The 27,998-nt window shown below is 34.1% G+C and overlaps 1 protein-coding gene across 1 annotated transcript in view; it reads right to left on the bottom strand.

The window, feature by feature from the left end:
* Window positions 1-27,968, bottom strand: part of LOC123552581 (fibropellin-1-like) — a 44,089-nt gene extending 16,121 nt beyond the window's left edge. The window contains exons 1-26 of the mRNA XM_053540002.1: window positions 27,934-27,968; window positions 27,587-27,693; window positions 26,542-26,661; window positions 22,431-22,559; window positions 20,614-20,669; window positions 20,106-20,216; window positions 19,356-19,469; window positions 18,587-18,615; window positions 18,119-18,213; window positions 17,478-17,639; window positions 17,088-17,131; window positions 13,866-13,891; window positions 12,254-12,372; window positions 11,295-11,474; window positions 11,068-11,129; window positions 10,458-10,574; window positions 8,764-8,801; window positions 8,341-8,438; window positions 7,848-8,006; window positions 7,267-7,307; window positions 6,761-6,786; window positions 6,000-6,124; window positions 5,665-5,817; window positions 2,837-2,895; window positions 2,563-2,688; window positions 1,101-1,214 (exon numbers count right to left, since the gene is read on the bottom strand). Coding sequence (XP_053395977.1) covers window positions 1,101-1,214; window positions 2,563-2,688; window positions 2,837-2,895; window positions 5,665-5,817; window positions 6,000-6,124; window positions 6,761-6,786; window positions 7,267-7,307; window positions 7,848-8,006; window positions 8,341-8,438; window positions 8,764-8,801; window positions 10,458-10,574; window positions 11,068-11,129; window positions 11,295-11,474; window positions 12,254-12,372; window positions 13,866-13,891; window positions 17,088-17,131; window positions 17,478-17,639; window positions 18,119-18,213; window positions 18,587-18,615; window positions 19,356-19,469; window positions 20,106-20,216; window positions 20,614-20,669; window positions 22,431-22,559; window positions 26,542-26,661; window positions 27,587-27,612 — 2,329 coding nt within the window. The 5' untranslated portion in view covers window positions 27,613-27,693; window positions 27,934-27,968. The remainder of the gene's footprint in view (window positions 1-1,100; window positions 1,215-2,562; window positions 2,689-2,836; window positions 2,896-5,664; window positions 5,818-5,999; window positions 6,125-6,760; window positions 6,787-7,266; window positions 7,308-7,847; window positions 8,007-8,340; window positions 8,439-8,763; window positions 8,802-10,457; window positions 10,575-11,067; window positions 11,130-11,294; window positions 11,475-12,253; window positions 12,373-13,865; window positions 13,892-17,087; window positions 17,132-17,477; window positions 17,640-18,118; window positions 18,214-18,586; window positions 18,616-19,355; window positions 19,470-20,105; window positions 20,217-20,613; window positions 20,670-22,430; window positions 22,560-26,541; window positions 26,662-27,586; window positions 27,694-27,933) is intronic.
* Between the last annotated feature and the right edge of the window lie 30 nt (window positions 27,969-27,998).

The following is a 27,998-nucleotide window of genomic DNA, read 5'->3' as shown; positions in this document are numbered from 1 at the left end:
AGCAAATAGCAGTACAACATGAATCCATCAAGCTTATTAAAGCACAACGACAACATACACATACGCATTTTAGACATCCACTTTGGATTTCTTATAGTCCGAACTATCACACTGATTCTTTCTAAGCATTTGGTACTGTGTTCCTTGAAATTATTCAAGAGGCATTATGGCCAAATAATTAAACTTTCTGCATATTTAAGTTAATATTTGAATATATAAAATAATTAATGAATAACATATGTGAGCAGACGACAGCTAATGATGTTATACATTTCTTAATTATGTACAGTAAAACCGATGCGTTAGATGCACGTGTTTTATAGACCTTACTTATAGCAACATTATAGTGTCCGCGTTAGGTGTGAGATGTTCTTATTCGAGTCCCTATCAAGGCTGGACTACTTTGGGTTATAAACACACGCTGTACAGGTGACAATGTCGTTCGTTTTGACGTATTTTGAATCACAACAGCGGATTTAAATCATAGAGTAACTTTTCAATTTCAATACTTGCGGAAATCCACAGTGCTCCTTCTGATATTACTTCTGTCGTGGTAAGGAATCTAGATAAAACTTTTGACCTTCCACAAGATAATAGACCTTAACCCTTAGGCTACGTCTATACATTTAGGAAGCGTCCAGCTGTAAAAGGGCTGATATGTAAGACGCGAGTTCAATTCATGACTACATGCCTGCCTGTGTAAGACGGATTTTTCCCTACCCGAGGGACAGTGTGGAATGAAAGACTGAGCGTTACACACTCGGTTTTCTATAAAACCTGTCCCGAGGGGTTAGGGACAAAGCTGTCTTAAACAGTTAGACATGTTAGATCATTCTTCTTGCCTAAGATAGTCTATTTAAAACAAGTGTTTTCCTAGTAGGTAAAGACAGAATATCTATCCTTGGTGTGTGATCTTACAAATTGTTGCTTTCCCCGCTAGGTAGGCAAGAAAAAGTATGCTTGTTTTTTCCCCGTTGTCTTTCTGTTATTGAGTGTACACAACAGTAGAAGTGTTTTGCTAAAGGAGAAATTCATCTTTGATGCGCACTTGTAATTCTTCTTATTTTTGTTCATTGTAAATTTAATACGGTTATACCTACCAGTTTCACAACCAAGACCGGTGTAACCAGTGTAACAGTGGCACTTATAATCGTTGACCTGATCAACACAAGTTGCGCCGTTTTTGCAAGGATTAGTTGCGCAGTCGTCAATGTCTGAACAATAGAGAGGGATGATAATCATTCATACAGTGATTAAATAAGTGTATTATCATTAACAGTCAAAGAAAATAGCAGTACACCATGAATCCATTAAGCTTGATAAAGTACAGCGACCACATACACATTAGCAGTTTAGACATCCGCATTGGATTTCTTATAGTACGAACTATCACATTGATTCTTTCTAAGCATTTGGTGCTATGTCTTTTTGAAATTATTCAAGAGCCATTATGGCCAAATATTTAAACTTTCTGCATATTTAAATTAATGCATGAATATATAAAAAAATAATGAATAACATATGTGAGCAGACGACTGCAAATGATGTTATAAATTATGTACAAAAAAAAAACAGGAAACATTCTGGATTCATAAGTTAAAAACACTAAATCCTGATGGACTTAATTAAAAAACATTGTTTAATGTGTAATGAATTTTACATGTATATATGTGTTTGTTTAGTACTATTACGTTTCTTCCTATCTATGGTTTTTTTTATATATGCTGCTATAGGAAATTCTGTATTCTTATATCCGTAACGTACTTAACTTGTTATCTGTTATTCACATTAATTTATGTAACACTTAAAAACAGTGTACGTTTTTTCCGCCATTCAACGTAGCCTTTACTTCATGACGTCACGTCCGTTGTTTTATTATGTATTTATTCTGATGAAGGCGTAAGCGCCGAAACGATAAAAGATAAAAGATAAATAGTCACGTGTTGTTGTTGAATTTTACCATCGTATAAATTATGTACAGCATAAATGAGGCATTAGATGTTTTATAGCCCTTACTTATAGCAACGTTATAGTGTCCGCGTTAGGAAATCCACAGTACCCCTTCTGATATTATTTCTGTCACCGTACGGAATCTAGAATTTTTTACCTTTCACAAGCTAATAGCAACCTTATATGAGAGATCTCAATATTACAAGCGGTGTTTCGAACCCACGGACGATTACTGGCAAGTGACTCGAAGTCAGCGACCTTAAACGCTAGGTTACGTCTGCATCTTTAGGAATTATGTTGGCAGAATATTTTAAAACTGATCATCACAAAAGGATTGCTAGATGTGTAAACAGATGCGATCACTACCATTGTTATGGCTATATGTGGATCGCCTTGTTACAAAACGGAGTATCTGAAACCAAAACAGATATACAAATATGCCAGAAGACTTGATGATTGGTTTATTTTTCTAAAACAAGTTTGCACGCAAACTTTGCTATCTGAATTATGTATGCACACTTAAAAAGTATTCTCGACTTTTTACAGATCCGTTGTGCTCGAAGTAATAGAAAACACGATAATGAAATAATATGAAAAAATTACAGCTTGTACCTGTTTTACATTCGTTGCCTGTGAAACCAGACTTGCAGAGACAAGATGTTTTTGGAGGTGTTGTCAGAAAATCAGCCAAACATTTCCCACCATTCTCACACGTGACTCCGCGGCACGGTGATATAACTATAAAAAATGAATTGATTGTACTGGTATAGTATCCTTCTTTCCGTTTGGAAAGAATTAAGACTTTTGAACTTCACAGAAGGTCACAAAATTGATATTATTTAGTATACGCATACAGAAAAAATAATACATCAAAAGAATGTTTTACCTTCCTTCTTGGTGTCGTTCACTACTTTGATTGTGTAGCATATTTTCTCACCCTTTTTCCTGACGAAACAGAAAAATCGGTCATATCATTTTAGAACAAATATGTATAGAAGGGCCATTTTAGAAATAAAGATTCATCTATTCAAACTTTAATTTCATCATATACAAACAAAATATTTCTGAGAATTCAAATTGAATATATATATCATATATTTGTTTCAAAGGGGGTACTGACAGCTTATGCAATAGTCTACAATGTGAACCACTGTTTTATCATGATTTTTTATTAATGTATACTACCCTTGGTATTAAATATCATGTTATGACCTTATATAAGTTAATTGTAATAAAAACTGTTTGAAAAATGCGCCCGAGTGCAATTATTTTGGACCACGTATAACCGCCTGAATGTATAAATAGTGATAAAGCACTGTTTTCCTATAAATTATTTCTATTCTGATATGTTCTTTATCGTAAAATTTATATCAAATATGATGGAACTGTTTCTTCGCGCAAGCATTGCGCCAATAGTAGGTATTTGGTAAAACACGCCAGGACCAGAAACGGTAATACGTCTTGCGGCAGAGTTCAGTTCGAGCGAAAATTATTGCGAATTATTCAGCAAAGCGAATAACTAATTCAATATGTGTATAAATTAATCAAAACATTTGTGCAATGTGACATTTCGTTTAAAACATGTTATCAAGTAAAATATTACATGAAATTTGAAAGCGCTATTTCTTGAAGCGTACAATTCACTAAATATCACCTTGACGTGACGTCAACATAACATCATTGTGATGATTAAAGCATTGTTAGTCATATTAGAATAGTGTTTGCTTATAAAATATGGATAAGATCCCGTCAAGATTAATTCCACCAATAAATTGCTTGAAATATATCAAAATATGATAGCTTTAAAATAAGTGTACTTCGTAATACATAATAATTTAAAACTATCAAAAAGCGTTGTTCATTACATAAAGCCCTTCCATATGATAATATATTATTATTATTATTATTATTATACCAGATTTATATAGCGCCCTTTTCATGATCAATTTCACGTTCAAAGGCGCTTTACATAGTTCAAATGCAGCCACACAGGGCGCATAATTCATCCTCTACTAGTACAGACACAGAGCGATCTGACCAGAGGGACAGAGTGAGACAAAGCCCCCACGACAGAGAGATCAGAAATCAGATACAGGCTTGTCCGGCTAACTTAGCCTAGCTCGTTGCGAATAGACAGCCTGGTTCTTTAACGTGCCCAGTGTATAGCACTGATACACGCAAGGATTGCCTGGGTTCCTGACCAGTACACCTCTAGTTGGGTGGGAAACACTGAAAAGCGTTTCTGAAAATTCCCGAGTAGCTGCCGGGAATCGAACCCCCGACCTCAGGATTGGAAGGCCAGTGTGCAAACCACTGAGCTATCCGTCCACCACATATATGGGTTACATTCAAGACTTAAGCGCTTACTTGAAATGGGGCCATAGTTTCGAATGAAGAACAGATTTGAACAATTATTTCAGAAGATGTTGTTAATTTCAAAGGTATGCTTCAGCAAAATTTTCATAGTTTCAGGGCATAAATTGAATGAACATTAAGCTGAAATTATAAAATTAGCCATGAGAGGTCAACTCATAATGCCAAAGATGTGTGGGGACTTCGAAACTATTTGATTAAAACGTTCCTAAAACATGCTAACATGCAAAACTTCTCTGTTTAAAAGGGGGTATATTTTAACAAAATATGTACCTTGTCCTCAGAAGTTATGTCATAATTTCGAAGACATGTGTAAATTTCAAAAGCATTGGACCAGTTAATCTGCTTACTTGCAAAGCGTTTGTGACGCGGACGCCGACGCCGGCGAATCAGTGAAAACAAAAGTTCTACTATTGAATAATAGTCGAGCTTAAATATGAATTAATCTAAATGGATAAGACATAGTTGGGAGCCACCTTCATTCCGCCGAGCAGTATCTGTCTCCCGTCTGTTGGTTCGTTTGTCTTAATACCAATGAATCAGACATTAACAAGAGATAAACGATTGGCTAGTAACTAATGTAAAAATTTTTGTTTTTTATTTAGCTTATTTAAGCTTAAATTGAATAGTTTTGGATTCTAAAATATTGATATCAGTGTACCAATTTTGCATTTTGTAGTACTGTAGAAAAAGTACATGTATCAGCAGTGAATATATTCAAACAAGAAATGGTATATCAAAATCAATTGTAAAATTGGTCCGTCTTGATATTGTGGTCATAAACTCTACGCATTTATTGTACTTTAAAAATGGATTTTTGTAACAAAGCTAGAATGTTTTAAATTGAATAAAATGTTTTATGCATGTATTGTCTCTTGTAACTCTGTGTAGAGCGGCTATATACAGTATAAAGTTAAATCGTACGTGTCGCAAGTATATATGATGTATAAAGATGAGACATTTATAAAATAATAATCTTAACTAATTATTTTTTTTAAATAATCAGATAATTGTGCTGCAGTCAGTCAGCTAAATAATTATCATGCCGCTTACATTTCCTAGCGATGTCTTCGCGGATTTAACATGTTTTATTATTATATAGTTAAGGGCAAGTCACTTGTATTTGGGGGCAGCGCGACACTGAACAGTAGGTAAACATTACCAATTTTCTCGGCATTAACTAATAGTAACTGTACCACAGTATATAGTTTTATTATGCGGTTCAATGAAAATAATTGATTATCTGAACTACCTTACTAATGGTTTAAAAAAAAACAGCGTCGTTACGGAGTCATGAGACTTGTGTTTTGTGATCGGCCTTAACTGTGTTATGTAAATTACCCCGGTAATGCTAGTTGAAGACACAGTATATGCTCGCCGCCGACTGCTGGAGGAACGTAAGACACATCTGTAATACATTCCCTGGTTTGTTTTTCACTATCAAAAATATGTACGCCGGGAACTGGACTGCGGCTTGTTTCAGTCAAAGCTGGGCTGGAATATCATTACAACAAAGATGCAAATAATTTATTTATCTGTTTCTTTATAAAAGGTTATCCGCTAGTATCAAACATTAAAAGTTAACTTCTATGCAAGCTCATTTCTTTAAGAATTATAGCCAACAAAACTTTAATTGAACCTGAAATATATATCATGAAAGTAGTATTATTTTTTACCATCTTCCAACAAATCCAAAGTTATCTCCAGCGGAGAAATGCATATCAAAATGGCAAGCTTTGTTGACCACACACAAAACAGTTGAATCAGTTGTAATTGTTGGAGAAAGAAAATATGGTTTTCTCTGTGGAAGAAAGGGACATGGAAGTATATTTTTGTAAAAAGGTGAACTTAAATATAAAAATAAGTTTTTACACGTTCTTAGATCTCAGTATAGAGACTTTCATAGAAAACTATTAATTGAGAATATTCCTGTTGTCCTTGATTCTTTTTCTTAGAGAAACTCTGTTAGTTAAAATTATACATCCTTCAATTATAGTAACAAAACCTTTCGATATGAAACTTCGTACAAAGACAAACACCTTCAAGGACGTTTTTACATTTCTTTATACATATACAAATACCACAGTCAAGGACGCCAATTCATCCTCTACGAAAGCAGATCCATAGCAATCTGTCAAAAGAGACAGAATGCGACAAAATCCGGAGGAACAGAGTGGGAGAAATTTAGATACAGGCTTGTCCGGCTAACATAGCCTAGCTATTTGTAAACAGAAGGTCTGGTTCTTTGGCATGTCCAGCGTAGAGATTCGATGCACAAAAAGCTTTATTTCCCTGGAAAACATCAGTACTGGCTTCTTAGATGGGTGAGTGACACTCAAGAGTATTTCAGACATTTTTAGGTGCCTGGAGTAGGATTCAGACCTCTGGACTGTCAAGTGCAAATTTCCATAAAAATGTAAATTCAGCATTGTATTACCTGGTCTGTCTTTTCAATAGCTTTGCCTAGAACAAATCGAAAGTTAGAAATTTGTTTAAAAAATTCATTAGGTGTTCGTTATGAAAATGCTCACATTGAAATTAAGGTGATTTAATTGTCATACAAAATTGGTGAGAATTTACTTCTCATCTAAAATACTTTGAAACTAATTTTTAATGAAGCAGCTCATTTGCAAATATTAAAAGTGGGAAACCACCTGTCACTCAACACGACATAAATGCAAATGTTGCAGCTCGGTTTTACCGGACCCTTTAGTGCGGATTAAACAGAACTCAACATCAATACATGTTACAAGTACCGAAATGAAATTTAGAGACAACCGCAGTTGTATTCTAACGGCGGTGAAGATGGAACTTTCAATGATACACAGATTGCAATTCTATGAAAAGCAACATATGGTCCCAAGTTAAAATAATAGGTTCACCCTAAGCAAGAGGCAGAACTTAACAACTGGAATTTAGACAGGAGATCTAAAAACTACTTACTTATCACTTCAACCATGACGCACATTTCGTCCTCGGTTTTACTGTAAAACAGAATTATGTAACTCATAATTATTAACTGCAGATCCAAGCTTTCAGACAGTTATTTGCATACCTCTAGCCTACCGAACAAACAGTTAACCTGCACATAGCGGGAAACATTTTTCACGTGTAGGACTGATAAGGAATGTTATTGGTTTAAATTGTCTGTATTTTCTGAATCAAGGATCATGGTAGTTTGTTTAAATTTAACAAAGCTCTACCGTTTGCCTGGTGGGGATGGGAGTAAATTTAATTTTATTTTATAGTACATGGAAGTCAAGCACAAAGTTAAGGTTAGTCCTAGTTTATTTGTTTTTGTTCAAATAACTCGGCTGTGTATTGACAATATACAGTAGTGTTGTGTAAATTTTTAAACTAAAGACAGCTATATAGCTAGTCATTCAAATTTGGAGGTAATAAAAATAGAAGATGAGGTTTCTGTCTACATAGGTTCAAGTTACCTCACCTGGGAAATTTAGATTATTAAGACAGTTACTTTATGTTCTGTATTTATATCTTTTGGATCTTGTTAATAAGCTTACCTGTTAAACTTTATTTGCAAACACAATGTGAAATCCCCAGCTGCAGTAGGCGTAGCTACTGTATAACCTTCAAACACTGTACTGGCACTGCCAAGCGCTTTCAACGATGGCGCTTCAACAACAAGACGAAGGTCGTTATATCCAAGAGAAACAGTCGGCCTGAATATATCAACGTAGATATAAACATTTGTTTTTACATTTTTGATGCAGGTCAAAATTGCTTTTACCCGATACGTATTCAAAAACGAAAACGTTTGTATGTGTCAACGATGTAAAGCAAGCTATAAAATATCTGTGAAATTCTAAAAGGGTAGAGGATCCTAAATATTATGCAAAATTCAAAGGCTATTTCCAAACTTAATTAACTATGTCATATTTCGCGAAACAAAGATATTTTCTTGTATGAGGACGAGCATATACTTTAGAGATTGACTTCTGAAAATACAACCTTACCATACATACATCAATGAAATATTTCGATGTATATACTTACGTTATTCCTGGTTTTGAAACTATTTGGAACGGTATAGAACAGGACTTGTTTACAACGCATTTCAACTTTGTCGGCAGCGCTAAATCTCCAATAAACGTCTACAAAAATAACAGGATATGCAATTCATTTTACTTAAGCATATTTTAGTGATAATTTTTAAAAAGAATGATTGAAGTACTGAATGAATTAAATTTATTTGACTGTATGATTTCGATTTGCTATAATTTGGCAGGAGATTACATGTTTTTACGAAAAAGAGCTTGTTTTCTAAATGTTCTCAATCAAATTAAAAAGAAAGCAGCGGATGAGCTATCTCCATTTAGAACCTTTCATTTTTCTTTGTACTATTTCATAAAATATATTCTCCAAGCAGATATAAAATATAGACTATTCCAAATTAAAAGATGATGAATCTAGGAGTACCTGAGTTTGTGCACTAGTCATGGAACTAAGAACTTCAGCTGTAATGAAGCATAATTTCCACAACATAATTATTTAAGACTTTAAATGAATTTATGCATTAATGTATTAACCACAAACTCATAAGTACTATAATTAAAACATTGTACTCGTGAGTTTATGGAAAAATCTTTCAATTACTTTAACTGAAATCTGTTCGTGTTAACAGAATTGCAATTTTAAACCGTACCATAATTAAGTAATAATATGTAACATCACCATATTATGATATATAATCATCATGTAATAATAATAAATACGACCAAGAGGTTACATAACCACTTCGGAATTTGATATATATAATTTCGATTCTGACATTTTTTTTATTGTAAATAAGTTAATTATCGACTCTGACCCTCTCAATGATTTAATGCGCCTTTTGTAAAGACATGACTGCAATATCAATGCCCTAAGCAAAGAATAGGTTAGCAAAGACAAAAGTATAGTTAAGACAAAAGTGGCAAGACGGTTACAATGGTCACATATTGCATAATAAAATAACAACATCAGTTTTTCGAAACTGGCAGTCACTGAATCTGATGTTTCATAATGATAAGTTGATGCATTGTGAAAAAGTATTATGGACGCATTCAGTTTTACTCCAATGAGATTTTTTCATATGTGCCTTAAATTATAAGTGCATTAAATCATTTGAGAAGGTCATGTTCGTATTTTCAAATTACGAAGTCAGTATATTGGGAGAGTGCTTAAATTTATACCTTATAAAATTGTAATGTGGTCTGCAAATTATAGAATTACTTCAAACGTTTCTTAGATATATCTCATTCCGACATATGTGGATGTTTCATTGCTGCATACGTCCATCCATTATTAAAATTATCCTCTTTAATACATTCTGTATTATCACCTTGAGACCCTGACGCGTCACCATGTAACGACGCGCTTACTATGTAAAGCAACGACCTAGACAGGCGACAGAATGTCACTAAAGCACAAAATACACACATAAAAATTAAAAATTACACCTTTCGCTGCCTACAAGACGGGTATACCAGTCCCACTTCTATGTCAGCCTATTTGCCTACACGGGTTTACCCGTCTTGGGATTTCCCAACATTCCAACATGTAAACAATTCAAAAGACGTCACATGAATTCATCTCAGAGCAACCAATCATATTAAAAGAATGTTTTCCATCTGTGTTTACTGTAGCACTTTTAGAATACTGTACATAGGAAAGCCCACAATGACCTAAGTGACTGGTAAATATCCACATTTCAAAATGGTGGACGGCGATTCATCTGCAGGGTAAAGTAGACAAAACAACTGCAATATTCCCTCTAAACGTCGAAGATTCGATAAAGAGATTGGGTACTTTATATTGCTTTGTTTTATGAATAAAGATTTACAAACTAAGCAGATTCTTCAAAAATTTATAGCTGTTTATGGTGATTCTTCCCCATCTAGGTCCTTCGCTGTCTACATGTATGACGGGTATACCCGTCTCACATTTACGTCAGGATATTTAAAAGTAAAACAAGATTTTTTAATAGATCTGTTCATCTGTATGCATTTATTATTTATCTTTCTAAAAATTATAGGTTAGTGCCTTGGCAAATACAGTGTACATAACTTTATCGGGTCCTCGGCAGCGAAAGGGTTTGTTATAAAACAAGAATGAAGAAGGCATACTGAAACCTTTTTCGCAACTAGTTCCTGAAAATCCCTTTGGACAGAAGCATACAGGCCGGCTTGGATCATGACCATCACAGAAGCCTCCATTCGTGCATTCGAGAATCTGGCAGCCTGCCTTTACTTTGAAGCATATATATTACTTGATTTACACATTATTTTATTACTTCAAAACTATGTCATAAGAGTATTATTAGAAGGTGAAATGTAATTGTATTTAGTAATGAATCTTTAAAACTGTTTTAAATAATATTACGAGGTGCAAACGATGAAAGTAACCCATGTCCGGGAACTTTGAAAAAATCATTGACAACTTCAAAAACGCAAGTCTCAGATTGGTATGATATTAACCATATAATTTATAGCTGAAGAGGCGTAATAAATGCTAATATCTGACGTTGCAAATTTTTAGAGATAGCTAGCGCTGAATTACACCGTCTTAAGTAAATACAAGATAATCATTTAATTGGTCTTGTGTTATCAGAAAACATTTGTAAAATCAAGAAAAAAACAACGCATGGCTACCATATGATCCGAATAAACAACATATCTATAATGAAAAGCAAGGACGCAAAAGTCTTATGTAATGCTTTAATTTCACATATTGTGAACTTACCAACCGTACTTGGATCTTTCACTGTAATATTGAAACATCGCATTTCTCCCTCATCTGATGTCCTTAATATATAAGATAGTAAAAAAGATGCAGATTTACATATAAGCACATTTTTTCATAAACAAACATGTCAAATTGAAATATATGACACATTTCAGAAATACTTTATATGGAAAGCGAAGATAGGATATGAAAAAATAGTACTGTATTGAAAAAAGTGAGATTACCCTTTCAAGTCAACAGATAAGCAGAAACGTCGTACAGCGCTTATGTCAACGTTGCTGTTCACAATGGATAAGTCGACAGTGCAGTTACCGTTACTAGGATCACCAGGGTTACAGTTGTCACATGAAGAAAACAGGTGATAGTTTACAAAACCATCTGGTGGATGAGGGTTGAATGTCACACTGAAACGCAGTTTCGAAAGAGTTACAACTCGTCACTGAGGTAAGAGCGTAGCTTTAGTAGATATACAAAATGCGTTTACATTTACTGCATGTTTATATGAACAAGTCAGTGTTCTCAGTTTCCAATACAGAGAATTGTAAGCTACACTGGCGCTGAGCAAAGATAGCAGTACTGTCAGCACTACCATTTAAGACCAGTACTGCTACTACTATAACTACTACTATTACCACTTCTTCGGCATTATTACGCTACCACTACCACGTCTACTACCGCTACCTCTACCACAACTATTAACGCTACCACTGCCACAAATACTACTATTACCACTAATACTTCCACTGCCACTGCAACTAATACTAACATTTTCAATATCACTACTACTACCACTACAACAACTTCCATTACCACTACTACTACCACTGCCACCACTACTACTACTACTGCCACTACCGCTTCTTCTACCGCTACCAACACTTCTGCCACTACTATTACCACTACCATTACCGCCTCCAATACCATTCTACTACTATTATTACCACTCCACCATTAGCAATACTACCACTCTCATTATTACTACCACTACGACTACTCTTGCTACTGCTTCACTCACGACCACTACTGCAACTAACTTCTACTACGGCTACTATTACAAATACTACTGCAACTTCTTCTACTTCTACTACTTATGCTAATAGTACTCCTATTACCCCGCGAGTATCACTTACTATTTAGCATAATATTTCATTCTATCAAGCATAGCAACAGTCATGAGACATACCATTCGTTTTCATTTCCGGTACCTGGTAGAACGTGATAAAGTACGTGACAGGGACCTTCAGCCAGACACTCAACCTCAGTATTGGTAGGCATACTAGGTTCCATGAAATGTGGACGATCCTGTTAAATATCATTAACATGCGTCAGTTTCTTGAACAAGCCCTTACTTGATACAAAATCAGGATACTGTTTCTAAATATTACATCACTTAGTAATAGTTCGAATTAATTCTGTAGCAGTTTGAAAATTACTTCAAAGTTTAAAAAAGTGGTTTCTTACTGAGTACTTTGAAGATACGAAAATGGACAGGGAAACATTACATTTTTCGATTGAAATATTTGCTTGGACTATACGGAACGCAACCAATTACTATGGCGAAATATAATATGTCTTTGGTATTCAAGCTACCGTGAACTGCACTATCTATTCTTGATAGCGTTAAGAAACTTGGGTGAAACGTTTCGAGACCAGTCATAAATGCAACATTTCTGTTGTTCAATAGGTCATAGTCAGAAACAGCCAAGCAACTGCTAGACATCTGAGACTGATTTTTAACAAAGATTTATTACCTTAGATACTTTGATATGAGTTTATTAGAAGTGTGTTTTTGGATAGATGCAGCATTGTAAATATTTGTGTAAATGAATCAATGAGAATATCTCTGAAGGAGTTAAAACACGTAAACCGTGATGTCCCTTGATCGCTCAGCCGAGTTTCACAGCTAGCTTGGATCCTTTTGGTAGAGGGTCAGCTAATGTCATTTATGATTTATATTAAAATCTGGCAAGCTGTTTGAGAGGAGAAGGTTATAGGCATACAGAGAAAACTAACCCAGCCCATGGTGGCAATGTTTTCAAAAAAATTAATTTAAATTGGTAAATTCTGAAAGAGAGTTAACAAAGAAACATTGTTATTAAATTACTCGAAATCGAGTTTTCCGAAATGATTTTTCAAGTTTTCATAATTATAGCCATATGAATAAAATGAACTCCGCCTTCTGGTGGCCAACGTTTCTTGTGGTTAAGATCTTTTAAGTTTGTCCTTTTGGATGCCATGAAAACCAGAATGTTGCATAGGTGACCTAGAGTTGAAGGAAATTTGAAAGATGGCCACCCAAGGGAACAATCTTTTGAAATTTGGTTGGAATTAGCTGTTTTGTAACAGGAGAGGCTTTGTGAAGGAGCTTAGGACAATGGACGGACGGACGTTGGACATTCAACGATCCTAAAATATGACTCAGTATAAGTTTTTTTGTGCTCGTGTGAGCTGAAGATATATATATATATAGCTAAGTTCTAACTATTTACTAAAAAATATTACACTGGTGTTATTCCCAACATATTCGAAGTGACAGCCTCAATTCAAAATATTCATTTTTACTTGAACAGACGTTAAAACAAATATTATTTTAAACCATAGGAGGAGAACAATATTGGCTCACTAGAGTTACAAAAACAATATGTGAACAGACATCAAAACATAATGGACAGGTAGAAACTTTTTACGAAGAAAGTGATTTTGTCTTTGCTCAATTTGATTAGGTACCACGAGATATCCTCTATAGCTTTAAATTTGTAAAGGGAAATTAGTTATATGAAGAAAAAAACGTTTACCTTAAATCCGTAAATCGAGATTACATCTGAAAAGGAAATGGACACCATTTAAAGTTTTAGTAACAAAACGATGCTCTAATAGGATCTGATATTCGGCCAAGAATTCAAGATATAGTGTCATTTATCTGAATGACGATGGGAAATAACTATTATGAAAACTGGAGCTTACACTAAAGGCGATTTATACCTTCAAAAACCACTTTGATACAAATAACAGCTCTCGGATGACAGCGCGCTCGGCTATTCGAAGAATTGATTGAAGAATGGGGACAAAATTTTACTGCAGATTTTCAGACAAAAGAAAAACAATAGATTAGACAAACCATGTTCCTGTATTTGTGGATTTCGATACGTCCTGCACTAAATGGCAATGTGTGACCTTGATGGTAATGAAGGGTTCAAAGTTTCAAAGCCAAACAGTTTAATCAAAATATGGAATGGTATGAAAAATTTAACTTATTTCCAAGTCCAAAAACGGACATAATTCAGCCAAAGTAGTTGTCAGAATTATGTACTCTTGCCTACTGATGGAAATCATAATGATAAATAAGTATTCAAAGTTTTAAAGCCATATGTCAAATAATTTTGACAAAACGTGGACTTATACAAAAACAGAACCAAGTTCCAAGTCCAAAAAGGGCCATAATTCAGCCAAAAGAGATGACAAAGTTATGTACTCTTGCCTACAGACAGGGACTATAATACTGAACAAGTGATAAAAGTTTCAAAGCCATATGGCAAACACTTTACACAAAATACGAACTGGTACGAAAAACTTAACCAAGATTTCTAAGTCGATAGGGACCATAATTCAGCCAAATTCCTTGATGGAGTTATGTATTCTTGCTTATAACTGGACATAGTGATGGTAAACAAGTGTTGAAAGTTTCAAAGCTTTATCTCAAAAGACTTTGTCAAAATGTGGACTGGTACGAAAAACTTAACAAAAATGTGACGCCAACGCCGACGCCGTACTGAGTAGGATAGCTCAGACATAGTATGGTAATAGTGATGGTAAACAAGTGTTGAAAGTTTCAAAGCTTTATCTCAAAAGACTTTGTCAAAATATGAACTGGTAAGAAAAACTTAACCATGATTTCTAAGACAAAAGGGGCCATAACTCAGCCAAAATCCTTGATGGAGTTATGTGCTCTTGCCTATAACTGGACATGGTGATGGTAAACAAGTGTTGAAAGTTTCAAAGCTTTATCTCAAAAGAATTTGTCAAAATGTGGACTGGTACGAAAAACTTAACAAAACTGTGACGCCGACGCCGACGCCGTACTGAGTAGGATAGCTCTACTTATTCTTCGAATAGTCGAGCTAAAAAGTAAAATGTTGCCATCATAACATTTGACATTCAAGTACGTCCTTGACCTTGGATCTAATGATCTGGGTTGTATACTCTGCACGTTGTCTTTATACTGTTAATAACTTGTGCCATTCGTAGAAAAAGATCCACAGCGGTTTTAAATATATGGAGCAACACAAAGTTTAGCTATTTGTCATTTGTCTTCTAAATACAACCTTTACCTCGGCCTTCGTGACCTGAATTTTGCGCTCTGAACATCGATTTGATGAGGAAAATAACTGATACTAGTTTAATGAGAATCTTCTCTGTGGCTCGGAGGATGTTGAGTGCGCATCAGTTTAAGCAATTTGACATTTGACCTGCAAGTGTTACCTTAACATTGGACCTAGTTACCTTATTTCCCGTTTCGCATGTCGTCTTGATCAGATTAAAAATCAATGCTAGTTTTTCGAAAATCTTCCCAGTAACTAAGAAGATATGGAGTGGACATAAATTATTCTATTTGACCTTCAAACCTAAATGTGACCTTCGACCTAGTGAAATCACTCTGCAAATCGTTTGGTGAGGTCAACAAGTCATGTGGCTTTTATGAAAATCGTATTAGCGATTTATACACTATTAAGCGAGCATAAAGTTTAGATATGTTACTTTTGACCTCTTAATGACCTGTGTTGTTCGTTCTGCACGTGCTTGACGAGGTTAACAATTGATGCTAGTTCTATGAAAGTCTTCCAAGTGGACAGAACAACGGACGGACAACATAGCACCATATATTATCGAGGAAGTATAGATTAAAACAAAAAGCTTTTTATCTTTTTATATATCTAAGATGCACGGTGACCCGAACATTTTTTTCTGTCTATTACGAAGCATTTTTATCTGTAATTAAAGCAGCAAAATATTTTTTAAAACTTAACAACGGATGTTTTTGTAAGCTTAAACTCGTTTTCCCGATTGAAATACGTGGGTGGGGTAATTATGTCAACATGTGCAACTGAAATAGACTGATTGTGACAAGTATGCTTTTATATTACTGATATCAACCTGTATTCATAGTAATTTGTAAGACCTGAAATTCCAAGTGGGATAATATATGATTTATAAAGTTATTCCATTTTTTAATTTTACTTAATTTCAGAAATATTTGAACAGTGGGTGAGGAAAATGCCCTAAGAAATAAAAACGAGTGCGGCGACTTGTGGTTTTTTTCCCAACTTTTTCTGTCTAAGAAACCAATGTTTTTCAAGCTCACAAAGTATGAAAAAACATCTTAACTGTAGAATACAAATGATCCTACGTAATGTTTGCTGTTGTTTTTGGCTAAGCCGTGGAACATAGAAATCGAGTTGTAGAAATACAGAAATATGCAAACTGAAATATCATTACAACAAATCCCCTTTTCTCAATATTGTTGGGCCTTCGTGATCAAGTGATTTTGAACACTTTCCCCTCATCGATGTGACATGCATCATTGTCTTTGTTTCTTACAGAAGATCGGTCAAACACATGCATGAAATTACAATCGGAGGGTCTTCCTACACCTTCAAAAGCTTAAAAGTCGCCTATGGTACTGTGATTTTAAACCAGCAAAAACAAAAACAAAAAATCAAATATGTTGTGTTTGATCATATGCAAAAATATGAAAGTCCTCTTATGAATGATTAATGAAATATTATTCTAGTTTTGTGGTAGCTGACTCTCCGTATTTGATTTCGGCATTTTCCTCTGTTTTTTACGGTAAGTTATGTGCGTGGTTAGCTATATTTACGTCCAACAAAAAACCGAATCGCTTAAAGATAATATGTATATTGCAGATATTGCAGATTGTCATTCAGATTTGACTACCTAAATTCAAGTTTCTATCAATTGTTTAAAATGCCCTACTTTAATGGGTTATAAGTACTACTTACCCGATATTACGTCCACCTTAAAGCAAAGCTCGTCTGTATTTACCCTGTTAATATCAATAGAAAACAAATTATTTTATCATTTTGATATAATATATAAAACGGTTTTTTTTAAAAACCAAGCAAAACGGTAACAAATTAGATTTGTTTTTAGTCTTTTTTAAGAAAAATGCAGACCGCATTTCTTTTTGACAGGTCTTAATATGTATACAAAATCCTTTCGAAGCAAAGAAATGATGGCAGACTCAGTTTGATTGAGTCTGCTCAAAGTGCAACACCCACAGAGAATGAAAATGCGTAATATATGCTAAAAAAATGCTATTATATTATTAAAAGAACCGCCATTTTCATTCAAAGAATTAAAGTTTTAAAGTTTACTTGAATATAGCTTACCCAGATTTGTTCAATGTATGAATACACATATCTTTAACACCGGGCTTCAAAGGTTTTATCTTAATATTAGTCTGAAAACTGTTTTGTACTGGCGTTCTTTCCACTGTCTCTATCTCCTCCAATAATACTGACATATCAACATATCCTGGAAAAACTGTTGGTCTAAAACAAAAACAAACATTCTTGAAGACCTTAACTCATTATGGTTTTCGGAACCAGTTCATTTACCGACATTATTTCCCTATTCTTACTCTTACAGAAATATTGAGAAGTAGCGTTTGATTCTGAAGCGTTTCAGATAATCTGCTTTCCTATCAGACAAAAATATCACAAACATTTTACATCTATATAGTGATATTGTTTGTTTTTGGATTAAGTGCCATTATTCATCTTTATAAATTGAACAATAGGACAAAGTATATAGAATTGATATCTTGTCATTTCAAGATATTTTATCAACTACAAAATTAAATATAATGTACAGACAATGTGGAGACGCTGAATTAATATACTTGAAACAGATGCATGTACTTATGGTAAAATATAATGATACACTACAAAGCTGAAATCGTTGCCTAAGGTCCATTACCACTGACAAAAATTCAGTAGTCACCTGCATGTACTGTACAATTAGAACTTACATGTAGCCAGATGGACCAGTTAGAAGCAAGGCAATGCTGCATGTTCGATATAAAACACAAGGTAACACCAACGGTTTTGCTGTGTCTGTAAACTCCTGTCATTAACACAGTTTTCAATTATACTTTATATTGTCACTTTTATTATTCGTAAATATTCGATGACAGTTCGATCACAAGTCTTTGAAATTACCTTGTGACAGTTTATCACATATTGATACAAAAGCAATTAAAGTTGACAGTTCCTTATATGTCATCTATAGTCTGTATTTTTACTACTTTTCCTAAATTAATTTTTGGAAGTTTTTATAATGATATGATTATACTACTGTTAATATAATAATTACTTTATTTAGCAAAAAACCTTGCCACAGGACCAGTCGCCCTCGTGGCCATCGAAACACGCATGATATGAATGAGAGTTCATTAGCGACATATTTGAAATTACACCGAAATAAACTAGTAACTTACAGCGGATGATTTATGTAAGCTGGAAGGATCTGAAACAAAATGTTCGAAATAGATTCATTAACAGTCTAAACTAATTTTATGCTCAACATAATTGTGTCTTCAAAGCCAATTACTAAATAGTTTCAACAGTTTGAACAAAAACGACTTAAGAAAATTGACTGTAAAATTATTGTAACTATGAATAAATATAACACAAAATACACGACCGCCTCGGTAGCCTATGGTTGACCGCTTCTAGTGTGGGAGGTCTTGGGTTTGATCCATTGCGGCGTCATACCACAGACGTGAAGAATTATACAAGTAGCTTCCTGGCTTGGCGCTTAGCATTAAGAGGATAGTTCCCGAACTTGTTAACCCGGTACCAGTATAATGTGACTGGGTGGGATATTATGTCACGTGTCTACGTCGTGATATTACAGTGAGGCAACATTATAAAGTTGGACATTGTGCTCACTGCTACAAGTAGACACCGTCGTTTATATGACTGGAATATTGTTGAAAAAGACGATAAAACCCCGAACACACACACACACAAAAACAAGATACAATAGATTCGCACTCAGTCCCCGACATGTAAAATTTTATCATCAAAAATGATTTGTCTGAGGTGGTTGACGTGAACACAAAAGAACATAAAACGGAACCTAATGTATCTTGATTTCAAGTAATGTGCAAGATTCATGACAGTGCGACCGACGTAAGCCAAATTTGCAAAAACATGAATCTTAAATACTTTTAACTTAAAAGAGCAATGTTAAAACAGATGTACCTTGATTACAGGTGTGCCCAAAATATCCTGCTCTACATATACAGGTAGCAACTCCATCATATGTTTGGCAGTAAGCCCCGTTCTGGCAGTGGTTGTCTGCCGGTTGACAGGGTCCTAAAAATATATAATTTCAATACAAAAACAAGATATTTCAGCATAAAAATGGATAATTATAGTTGGCACCAGATTGTAACTTACACATTGTCAGATGCTGATGTGAGGAGGCAGGCAGGGATATAATTCTAATGTTTTAGCATTAAATATAATAGAAGAAGAAACATCAATTGACTAAAATATGGTTATGAAACTTGAGCTCTTCTTTTTGTCCCATTATCGTTTGCACAATTTGTTGCTATCATGTTTACAACTGAAATATAGTATTATGTATAATCTTTTCATTTATGCATTAGTAACGATATTGAATGCGTTCGTTTGCTTCCAAGCTTCGTTTCTGGTTAGGCTACTCTTAACACATTTTTACATATGTTAACTGTATTTCATAGATTTATTTATTGACAAAGCAAATAGTTATAACAAATATCACGTGTAACGACGCTAGTAGACCGTGTACAAGCTTTTGTATTGGTCCGTGTATACATTTAAAGTTGCAACAACATCTATTTTTCATCATTATTCTGTACAAAGTAACATGTTGTTTGTAGAAATGCATACATTTAAACTTTAAAGATATGTGACACAGCATATTTACAATCTGGTTTCTTACATCAGATAGAAAAGAATACTGCATACCTTTCTCACATCTATCACCAGTGTAATTATCAGCACAAATACATTTGAAATTGTTGTGATTGTCGTGAAAGCAGTGGCCATCGTTTAAACATGGTGAACTAGAACATGGATCTGCAAAGAAATTATCAACAATCAAATTATTAGATATCCTGAGATAGAAAAAGTGTTCAGATGTTCATAAAACAAACATTACTTACACAATGCACAAAACAATACACTTCCATCTATATGGTTCTGATTTTAGAAAACAATATCATGTTGGAAGAAATTTACATACTTGTATTTAGGTGCATATGTAATAAGGTGCATATTTCACTTTGTGTAGAAAATACTCATATGTACTGCAATGGTCTGAAATGTTTCTTTGTTCAATTTTTCAAAAAAATTCCTTTCTTCATTTGTATTAAATAAAATAACAACAGTACTATCAGATAAAATTGTTTGTTTGTTTGTTTGTTTTGGGTTTAACGCCATTTTTCAACAGTATTTCAGATAAAATTAGTTTTACCTGATGTTGAATTATACACGTCTATTTTGTAACATAATTGCTGAGAATCAGTTTTCCTGGAATAAAAATATCATACACCTCTTGAATTGAATACAGGTCAAAAGTGAAAATTTTCACTCGGCAGGCTATTCAATAACTGTTTTATAATATTAATTAGAATTTTTTTTTTGAGGTCTTGACCTATTAGTCCTGTTATGGTGTGTTAAATACAAACTATTGAAAGAGATTTATATATAGAATCATATAATGATATTCAATATAAAAAACTGTTTTCACCCAGTGCATTTATCGACATTCATATTATTTTATATTTCCAGTCAAATCATTCCGGTAATAATTAGAATCCGACGGACGGCTTGAATAACTAATACATTCTGGTAGAGAACATTTATTAGGTCCGTTATATTACTAGAAATAATTTTTACCCGGTCTTTTGATCCAGTTAGTCAGTTGTCAAAACAATATAGTAATTTCGAAACATGCATTGCTGGACAATGCATTAACTGGGCGATATAATGTAACCTGTCATTTAATGCACATGACTAATTTCTAGACCGTAAAGCTAAGTGTGAAAAGGAATGCGAAATATATTCTTAAAGTACATGACTTATTATTGACCGAAAAGCTATCTGAAAAGAATGCCTAAGAAGTATTTGGTATAATGGATTCTTTAAACCATTATATCACATAATGTCAGAAACTTACAATAATACCAACATAAAGTTTTATTGATGGTTTGGTTTCTCATCTTCAGTTACTTATACAATACAAGAAAAAGTCGTCAAAAGAAATTCAAGCAAAAATATTATGTTATCAAACACCTAATCCATTCGAAGTAACAATGTGAATACATATCGATCATATCGCGATAGATGTTCTGACATTGAGATACATATCTCCACCTTAGCGCAAAAAGTGAATAAGTCCTTCTTTAAGTCTATGCAGTTATCCACTACTTACGTTGAGGTGACGATATGTTTGGTGTTCAACCCCTATTAACTTCAACAGGAACGAGTTTGTTTTGGAAATATGTATGTATAAGTTTGGTTAGAAAATGTCATGAAATTTGACACCCAGTTGCTCTTTGACAAGATGGCAAAATACTAAACCTAGCATTATAGAAATCTTAAAACACCTTTTTGTCTGATATTCAAAGCAAACACTTCTGCTGCAGTATACCAGTAGTACAACAGTATTGCATATTGTCCAGAATAACGGCCACAATATGTATTAGACGTTACATTAAAATTCCAGATGCAATATCTAAAAAAAGTCCTTTGATATTTTGAGGACTTTTTTCTTTTTGAGGACTTTTTTCTGTGTTTCATTTTCCTACAAACTACATATACGACATCAACACGTTTATGATGGAATTAGTTCCACTCCAAAATTTAAAATGATCCGCCTATATACAATTTCTACTTTAATTTTATATGTGTTAGAGAGAGAAATTACTTACTTGAAGGGCCTCCGAGGTCGCGGACTTCGAAAATGATCTTCCATTTTAATTTAACTTTTGTGTGAGAGAGAGACATAACATATATGAGGGGACACCGTGGCCGAGGGGTTATTGTTGCTGACTTCGATCCACTTGCCCCTCACTAATGTGTGTTCATGCCTCGCCCCACTCTTCATGCCATCCAGCTGGCTTACAGTGGTTCTACCCAGGTGCCCGTCAGTGATGAAATAATGCACGGAGGGGCAGCTAGAAAGTCGCCATATGACCTGTGATTGTGTCGGTGTGACATTATACAAGACAAAAACAAAACTTAATTGAATATTTATCTATGGATATATAATTATGATTGTATACATACGCTGACTGGAAACATATATCCTTCTCACCAGCACTTGCAAATGTAAATGACGCTTCCGTAACACAACTAGGTCCACGTGGATGGGCCTGGTATACAGTGACATCCGAACTCGAGGAAATGATGTCTTCGCTTAAAATAAAAAATAAAGCATTTTAAAAACATTTCCTACGTTTTTTTTTATTTTATCAAGATACAAAAGTATAGTCCGTCAGTTAATTATACCCTAGTCATGTTTTAATAATTTAAATGATCCTAATCGCGGCCGACTAGTTAAGACAGTCCCGTTCAAAATGCATGTAAATTGATCTGTTTTGGGCAGTATAAATTATCTCAGTTTAAGAAAATTAAAAGTAAAGCGTGTGTGCATCACGTGTTACAAATGGAAATAAAAAGTGATCTTGTTTAACTTAAAAGAAACATATTTACTACCGTATTTTCCGGTGCGACCTATGCGTCGAAGCGGCCTATACGTCATTTTATTTTTCTAAATGGGCCTTTCGTGCGGCCTATACAACAGTTTTAATTTTTCACTTGCATTTTGAAAGCTGTTGAAATTCAAATTACGATTTTATCGGTTTCATTTCTTCTTGACACCGTTTTGGATGTATCGTGAAATCTACACGCCCGTAACAATCGCACCTTACATAAATGAGTAAAATAGATTTATGAGCTAGCATATGCATTTTATTAACTGTTTTATCACAGTCACAGACTGTTTCTTTGGTTTTTTATCAATATACACGCATTACACTGCTACGTTTTTAACATATACGCTTTGCCCAAGCATTACAGTAGCGGTTCATTATAATTAAAAGTGCTCGTCAAGTGAGATTTATTTTCAAAATTATTTTGCTTTTTTCAACGACCTATAAATCTCGAAATTTTTAAACATCTCGGTAAAATCTCCACGATTTCGACGTGTATTTGACAACAAAAGACAAACTATGAAATTAGCCCAGTTGTTTCGCATCTCTGTTTTCAGTAGAAAAAGGATGAATACACACAAACAGACGATTACCGGTATTGTGTCAAATATGTGTAATCTGATTATCATGTTTATAAAAATTGTTGTGCAGAAATTTTAAATAAAGAACGGATTTTCATCTTTAAAATATTTACAATTGATATATATATATGTGTGTGTAAACTGAGCTATATATCGGTTATTGAAACTCGTTAAATTTAGACAGTGTTTACCGGTATATACCTCGCCGCATTGCGGTGTATAGGCCGCGGCCAATATGCCGGAGCGGCCTATACCTTAAATTGTATTTCTGATATAGTTAAAATATACGGCTGCGGCCAATACGGTGTAGCGGCCTATTGTCCGGAAATACGGTACTTTGGTAAAATAATTAACGGTATATAACAGGTGGAATTCCATTCCAATGGTTACCTCTCTCTCTCTCTCTCTCTCTCTCTCTCTCTCTCTCTCTCCTAAATAATAAAAATATCCTAGTGAAACGTCTAGATGTGCGACAGCGGCTGTCAACTTGACTTTCTGTCTGATGTCTTGCAGTAAAGGAAAGAATTCGGGAGGTAGATATGGACAAGGAAAAAGGAAAAAATATAGATCATTCTTAGAGACAAAGTTTAAACCAAGTGTTTCCACATTGTTTTATTCCCTGCAATTTCTCAAGATATACGATACTATTTTAGTTATATATCATTTTAAAGGAATCGATCTGAAGGTTGTAGTAGGAATTTTTTAACAGAATCAGTTTTAAAAAGTATCGTCTAAAAGTAACTTTAATAGCGGTTTCAATCAATCTGAGGTCATAATTCATATGTGAAAATAACACAAGAAAGTGATAATGGGAGGAATTACCGTGTTACTTTGTGGTGTAAAGATGATACTAAGAGAAATGACAGAAGAGACACAGTCAAGATATTAAAGAGTAGAGGGGAGCAGGGATGTCTTTTGTGTATGCGAGATTCTTAGAAACATTTCGAAGTAACGAAAGAGTTTTTATGCTAGTTTTATGAAAGTCTTCCAAATGGACAGAACAACGGACGGACAACATAGCACCATATATTATCGAGGAAGTATAGATTAAAAAAAAAATTTTTTATATATATATCTCAGATGCACGGTGACCCGAACATTTTTTTCTATCTATTATGAAGTATTTTTATCTGTGATTGAAGCAGCAAAATATTTTTAAAAACTTAACAACAGATTTTTTTGCAAGCTTAAACTCGTTTTCCCGATTGAAAAACGTGGGTGGCCCTTTTCTCAATATTGTTGGGCCTTCGTGCTCAAGTGATTTTGAACACATTCCCCTCATCGATGTGACATGCATCATTGTCTTTGTTTCCAGCTGCACATTGTTTTATTCCCTGCAATTTCTCAAGATATACGATACTTATTTAGTTATATATCATTTTAAAGGAATCGATCTGAAGGTTGTAGTAGGACATTTTTAACAGAATCAGTTTTAAAAAGTATCGTCTAATAGTAACTTTAATAGCGGTTTCAATCAATCTGAGGTCATAATTCATATGTGAAAATAACACAAGAAAGTGATAATGGGAGAAATTACCGTATTACTTTGTGTTGTTAAGATGATACTAAGAGAAATGACAGAAGAGACACGAGATATTAAAGAGAAGAGGGGAGTAGGGATGTCTTTTGTGTATGCGAGATACTAAGAAACAATTCGAAGTAACGAAAGAGTTTTTATGGATTAACGTCATACCGACACAATAATGAAGGTAATATGCCAATTTGTCAGCCTTCGAAAATGAAGGAAGACCCAAGGTGCTCTATGAAGTTATTTCAGTCATGGGCGAGCATCTGGGTAGAATTATTGGTTTTTCGTAAGTCAGCTGGATCTCTTCCTTACATTAAGTTTAAAGCCCAGCGAGGTATCGAACAGGGGCAAGTGATTCAAAGTCAGCGAACTTAACCACAGAGGCCCCAAGTGATAAAATATGTAATAATTTTAAACTAATAAACAATTACTGGTTCAAGCACAAGATACTGATTGGGAAAAGACACAAAGTAAAATATTCAGGTTGGTACAATGTGGAAGGTTAGAGGGGTTGAATGTGTATCATGGTTATTAATATTATGGAGTACATAAAAAGTAAGAGAAAGAGTTACAACCATCACTTTTACTTTAAGGTAGAATGTAAGTCCTGAGTGGGGATAAATGAGAGCCGTGGACAAGGGAAAAATCAGAACTATTTTAAAAGTGAAAATCTGAGAAACAGTATATAATAACAAATAAAAAAAGGAGTTCGACAAAAACGTATCATGGATTAGTAAGAGAAGTTTTTACCAGTGGCCCCTGAATGAAAAGCTATCTCTGTCTTCCTAGGACCAATGATCAAATCAGGTTTTATGATAAAAGGGACTGTAGTTAAAAAGTGTTTACAATAAAATTTTAATATGCGTATGTCCAACCGAAAGAGTAATGTAATAATTTACAAAAACATTTACGACAAACATGTAGTTAGGTGACAAAAAGGGACCCGAGTATGAAAATGCAGTGAAAGTTAGTTTTTTCAAACAGTTTAATCACTTGTTCAATATTTAACCTCGAAGACCTTATCCTTCCGGTACTCCACGCTATACGAAGAGATATCTGATGAAAGTTTTGATGATCATATGGACAGTGTCGGAATGAAGATATAGTAGAAGTGATAATGTGTGCCTTTAATCTATATGTCGTTTATTTATCTGAAAGCAATTATTCCAATGTCGATAGCACCTGCGATACCAAACATTTTGAATAGTTCTAATAAAATGTCTGATAATTAAGAACTTGGAAAGATTGAGAAAAGACGGGGGTTTTTTGGCGAAAGAAACATGTAGGGCCATTGCATTCCGATTTATAGGTTTTCTTCGAATTTGATTGATGACTTTGTAATACCATTCGATGGTGAAATGAATAAATTCTTATTCTGAATAACACCATAGTTACATATCAACTATGATACTAACACTGTTTTCGCTTCTACATGGTAAAGATATAAACAGAGACTTACTTAACGAAGATTTGCAAAATGAATTTATGTATTTTATATTTTCATACTAAAATAATCATTGCGCTTATGACCAGAAATATTTTAAAACTGTCTACCAACGTATATATTCTGTATTTACCAACAAGGGTCAGTAGTTTTTGCACTGCTGTCAGGGTCACCTTCGTCATTATCTTTATCATCTTTATCACACCCTGTAAAACTGCCAGAAGAAACATTGGACGTCCCTAAACAAGCAGGCCTAAAAGAAACAGCCATTTTAATTCAATAATATGATATATTAAAAATAAAATTCATTGACTATCTTTTAAAAAGTCCCACAAAATTGATCTTTTTAATCATTCTACTTTCATAATAGTAAAATAGCAAAAGCGGAAACTCAACAAGTCGCTCAACACGACAAAAATGAAAATATTGCCGGCTCGGTTTGATTGAGCCTGTTCATGTACGGTAGCGGAAATGCATGCTGCCGTCCACACCCTCTAGACCCGGGTTGAGTTAGAACTCAACATTCACACATGCTACAAGTACCAAAAACAATTGAGAGACATCCGCAGATGTGTTCATATGACAGAGCACATGAAGCCTTCATTGATACAATAGTGTGTAGTTCCATGAAAAGCGGTGTATGGTCCCCAGTTAAAAAATGGGCTTGCAATAAACGAGAAAAAAATGGTCAGAGCAAAACAAAAAAAAAATTGGAATTTAGAAAAGTAATCTGAGGTTACGGAGCCTGCATTTTATAGAATAGAAAAGTGGAAACTCCACAGGTTGCTCAACACGACAAAAACTAAAACGTTGCAGGCTCGGTTTGATTGAGCCTGTTTATGGACGGTAGTGGAAATGCATGCTGCCGTCCACGCCCTCTAGCCCCGGGTTGAGAAACTATCAAAAGACAAAATTAAAAAGCAGACACCACATCCAAGGGGTGATTTAAAGCATAAATGATGACATCTAGTTTGTGTTCATGACCGTATAGCACTGTGAGTAAATAATTAAATAAAGTTATTTTCAATATCTTTTTATTCAGAAAAAAATTGATGATATTTGCAAAGTTTGTTTTTGTTAAAAGTAACTTTTAAGATCAAATCAATTTAGAAAGGTCAATTGTTTTAGCAATTAGATATTTATTTGATTACAGTTATTCAAAATAAAAGCATACTAACCGGATAGAGGCGAAAGATGTGTACATTAAAATCTGACATTTCTCTCCAATCTTACATAATAATCTGCTTTGTTCTATCAAAGTCGGTTGAATAAATGTTACGCTTGCCTGAAATAGCTCAGCCAAATAAACAGGAAAATGGCATATTACAACATCTAGAACAGTTAGAATATGAACTTGTTTCCATATTTAATCATTATTAAAACTTGCAAACAAAATTGATACCTATACGTATTGTTACTTTCTGTTTCAAAATAAAATACCTTTTTTTAAATTTTATCAAATATGAGAACATTAGATTTGTATATATCTTTGTAACTCTAAATATTGGTAATATGATTTACTTACGTTTCGTTGTGAATATGCCAATGTTTTTGAGTCACTCTCGGCTAAACAATCGAAGAAAAAGTGAC

This window comes from Mercenaria mercenaria, chromosome 4, assembly GCF_021730395.1.
Source record: "Mercenaria mercenaria strain notata chromosome 4, MADL_Memer_1, whole genome shotgun sequence".
NCBI classification, from domain to species: domain Eukaryota; kingdom Metazoa; phylum Mollusca; class Bivalvia; order Venerida; family Veneridae; genus Mercenaria; species Mercenaria mercenaria.
This window is presented reverse-complemented; position numbering and strand designations above follow the sequence as displayed.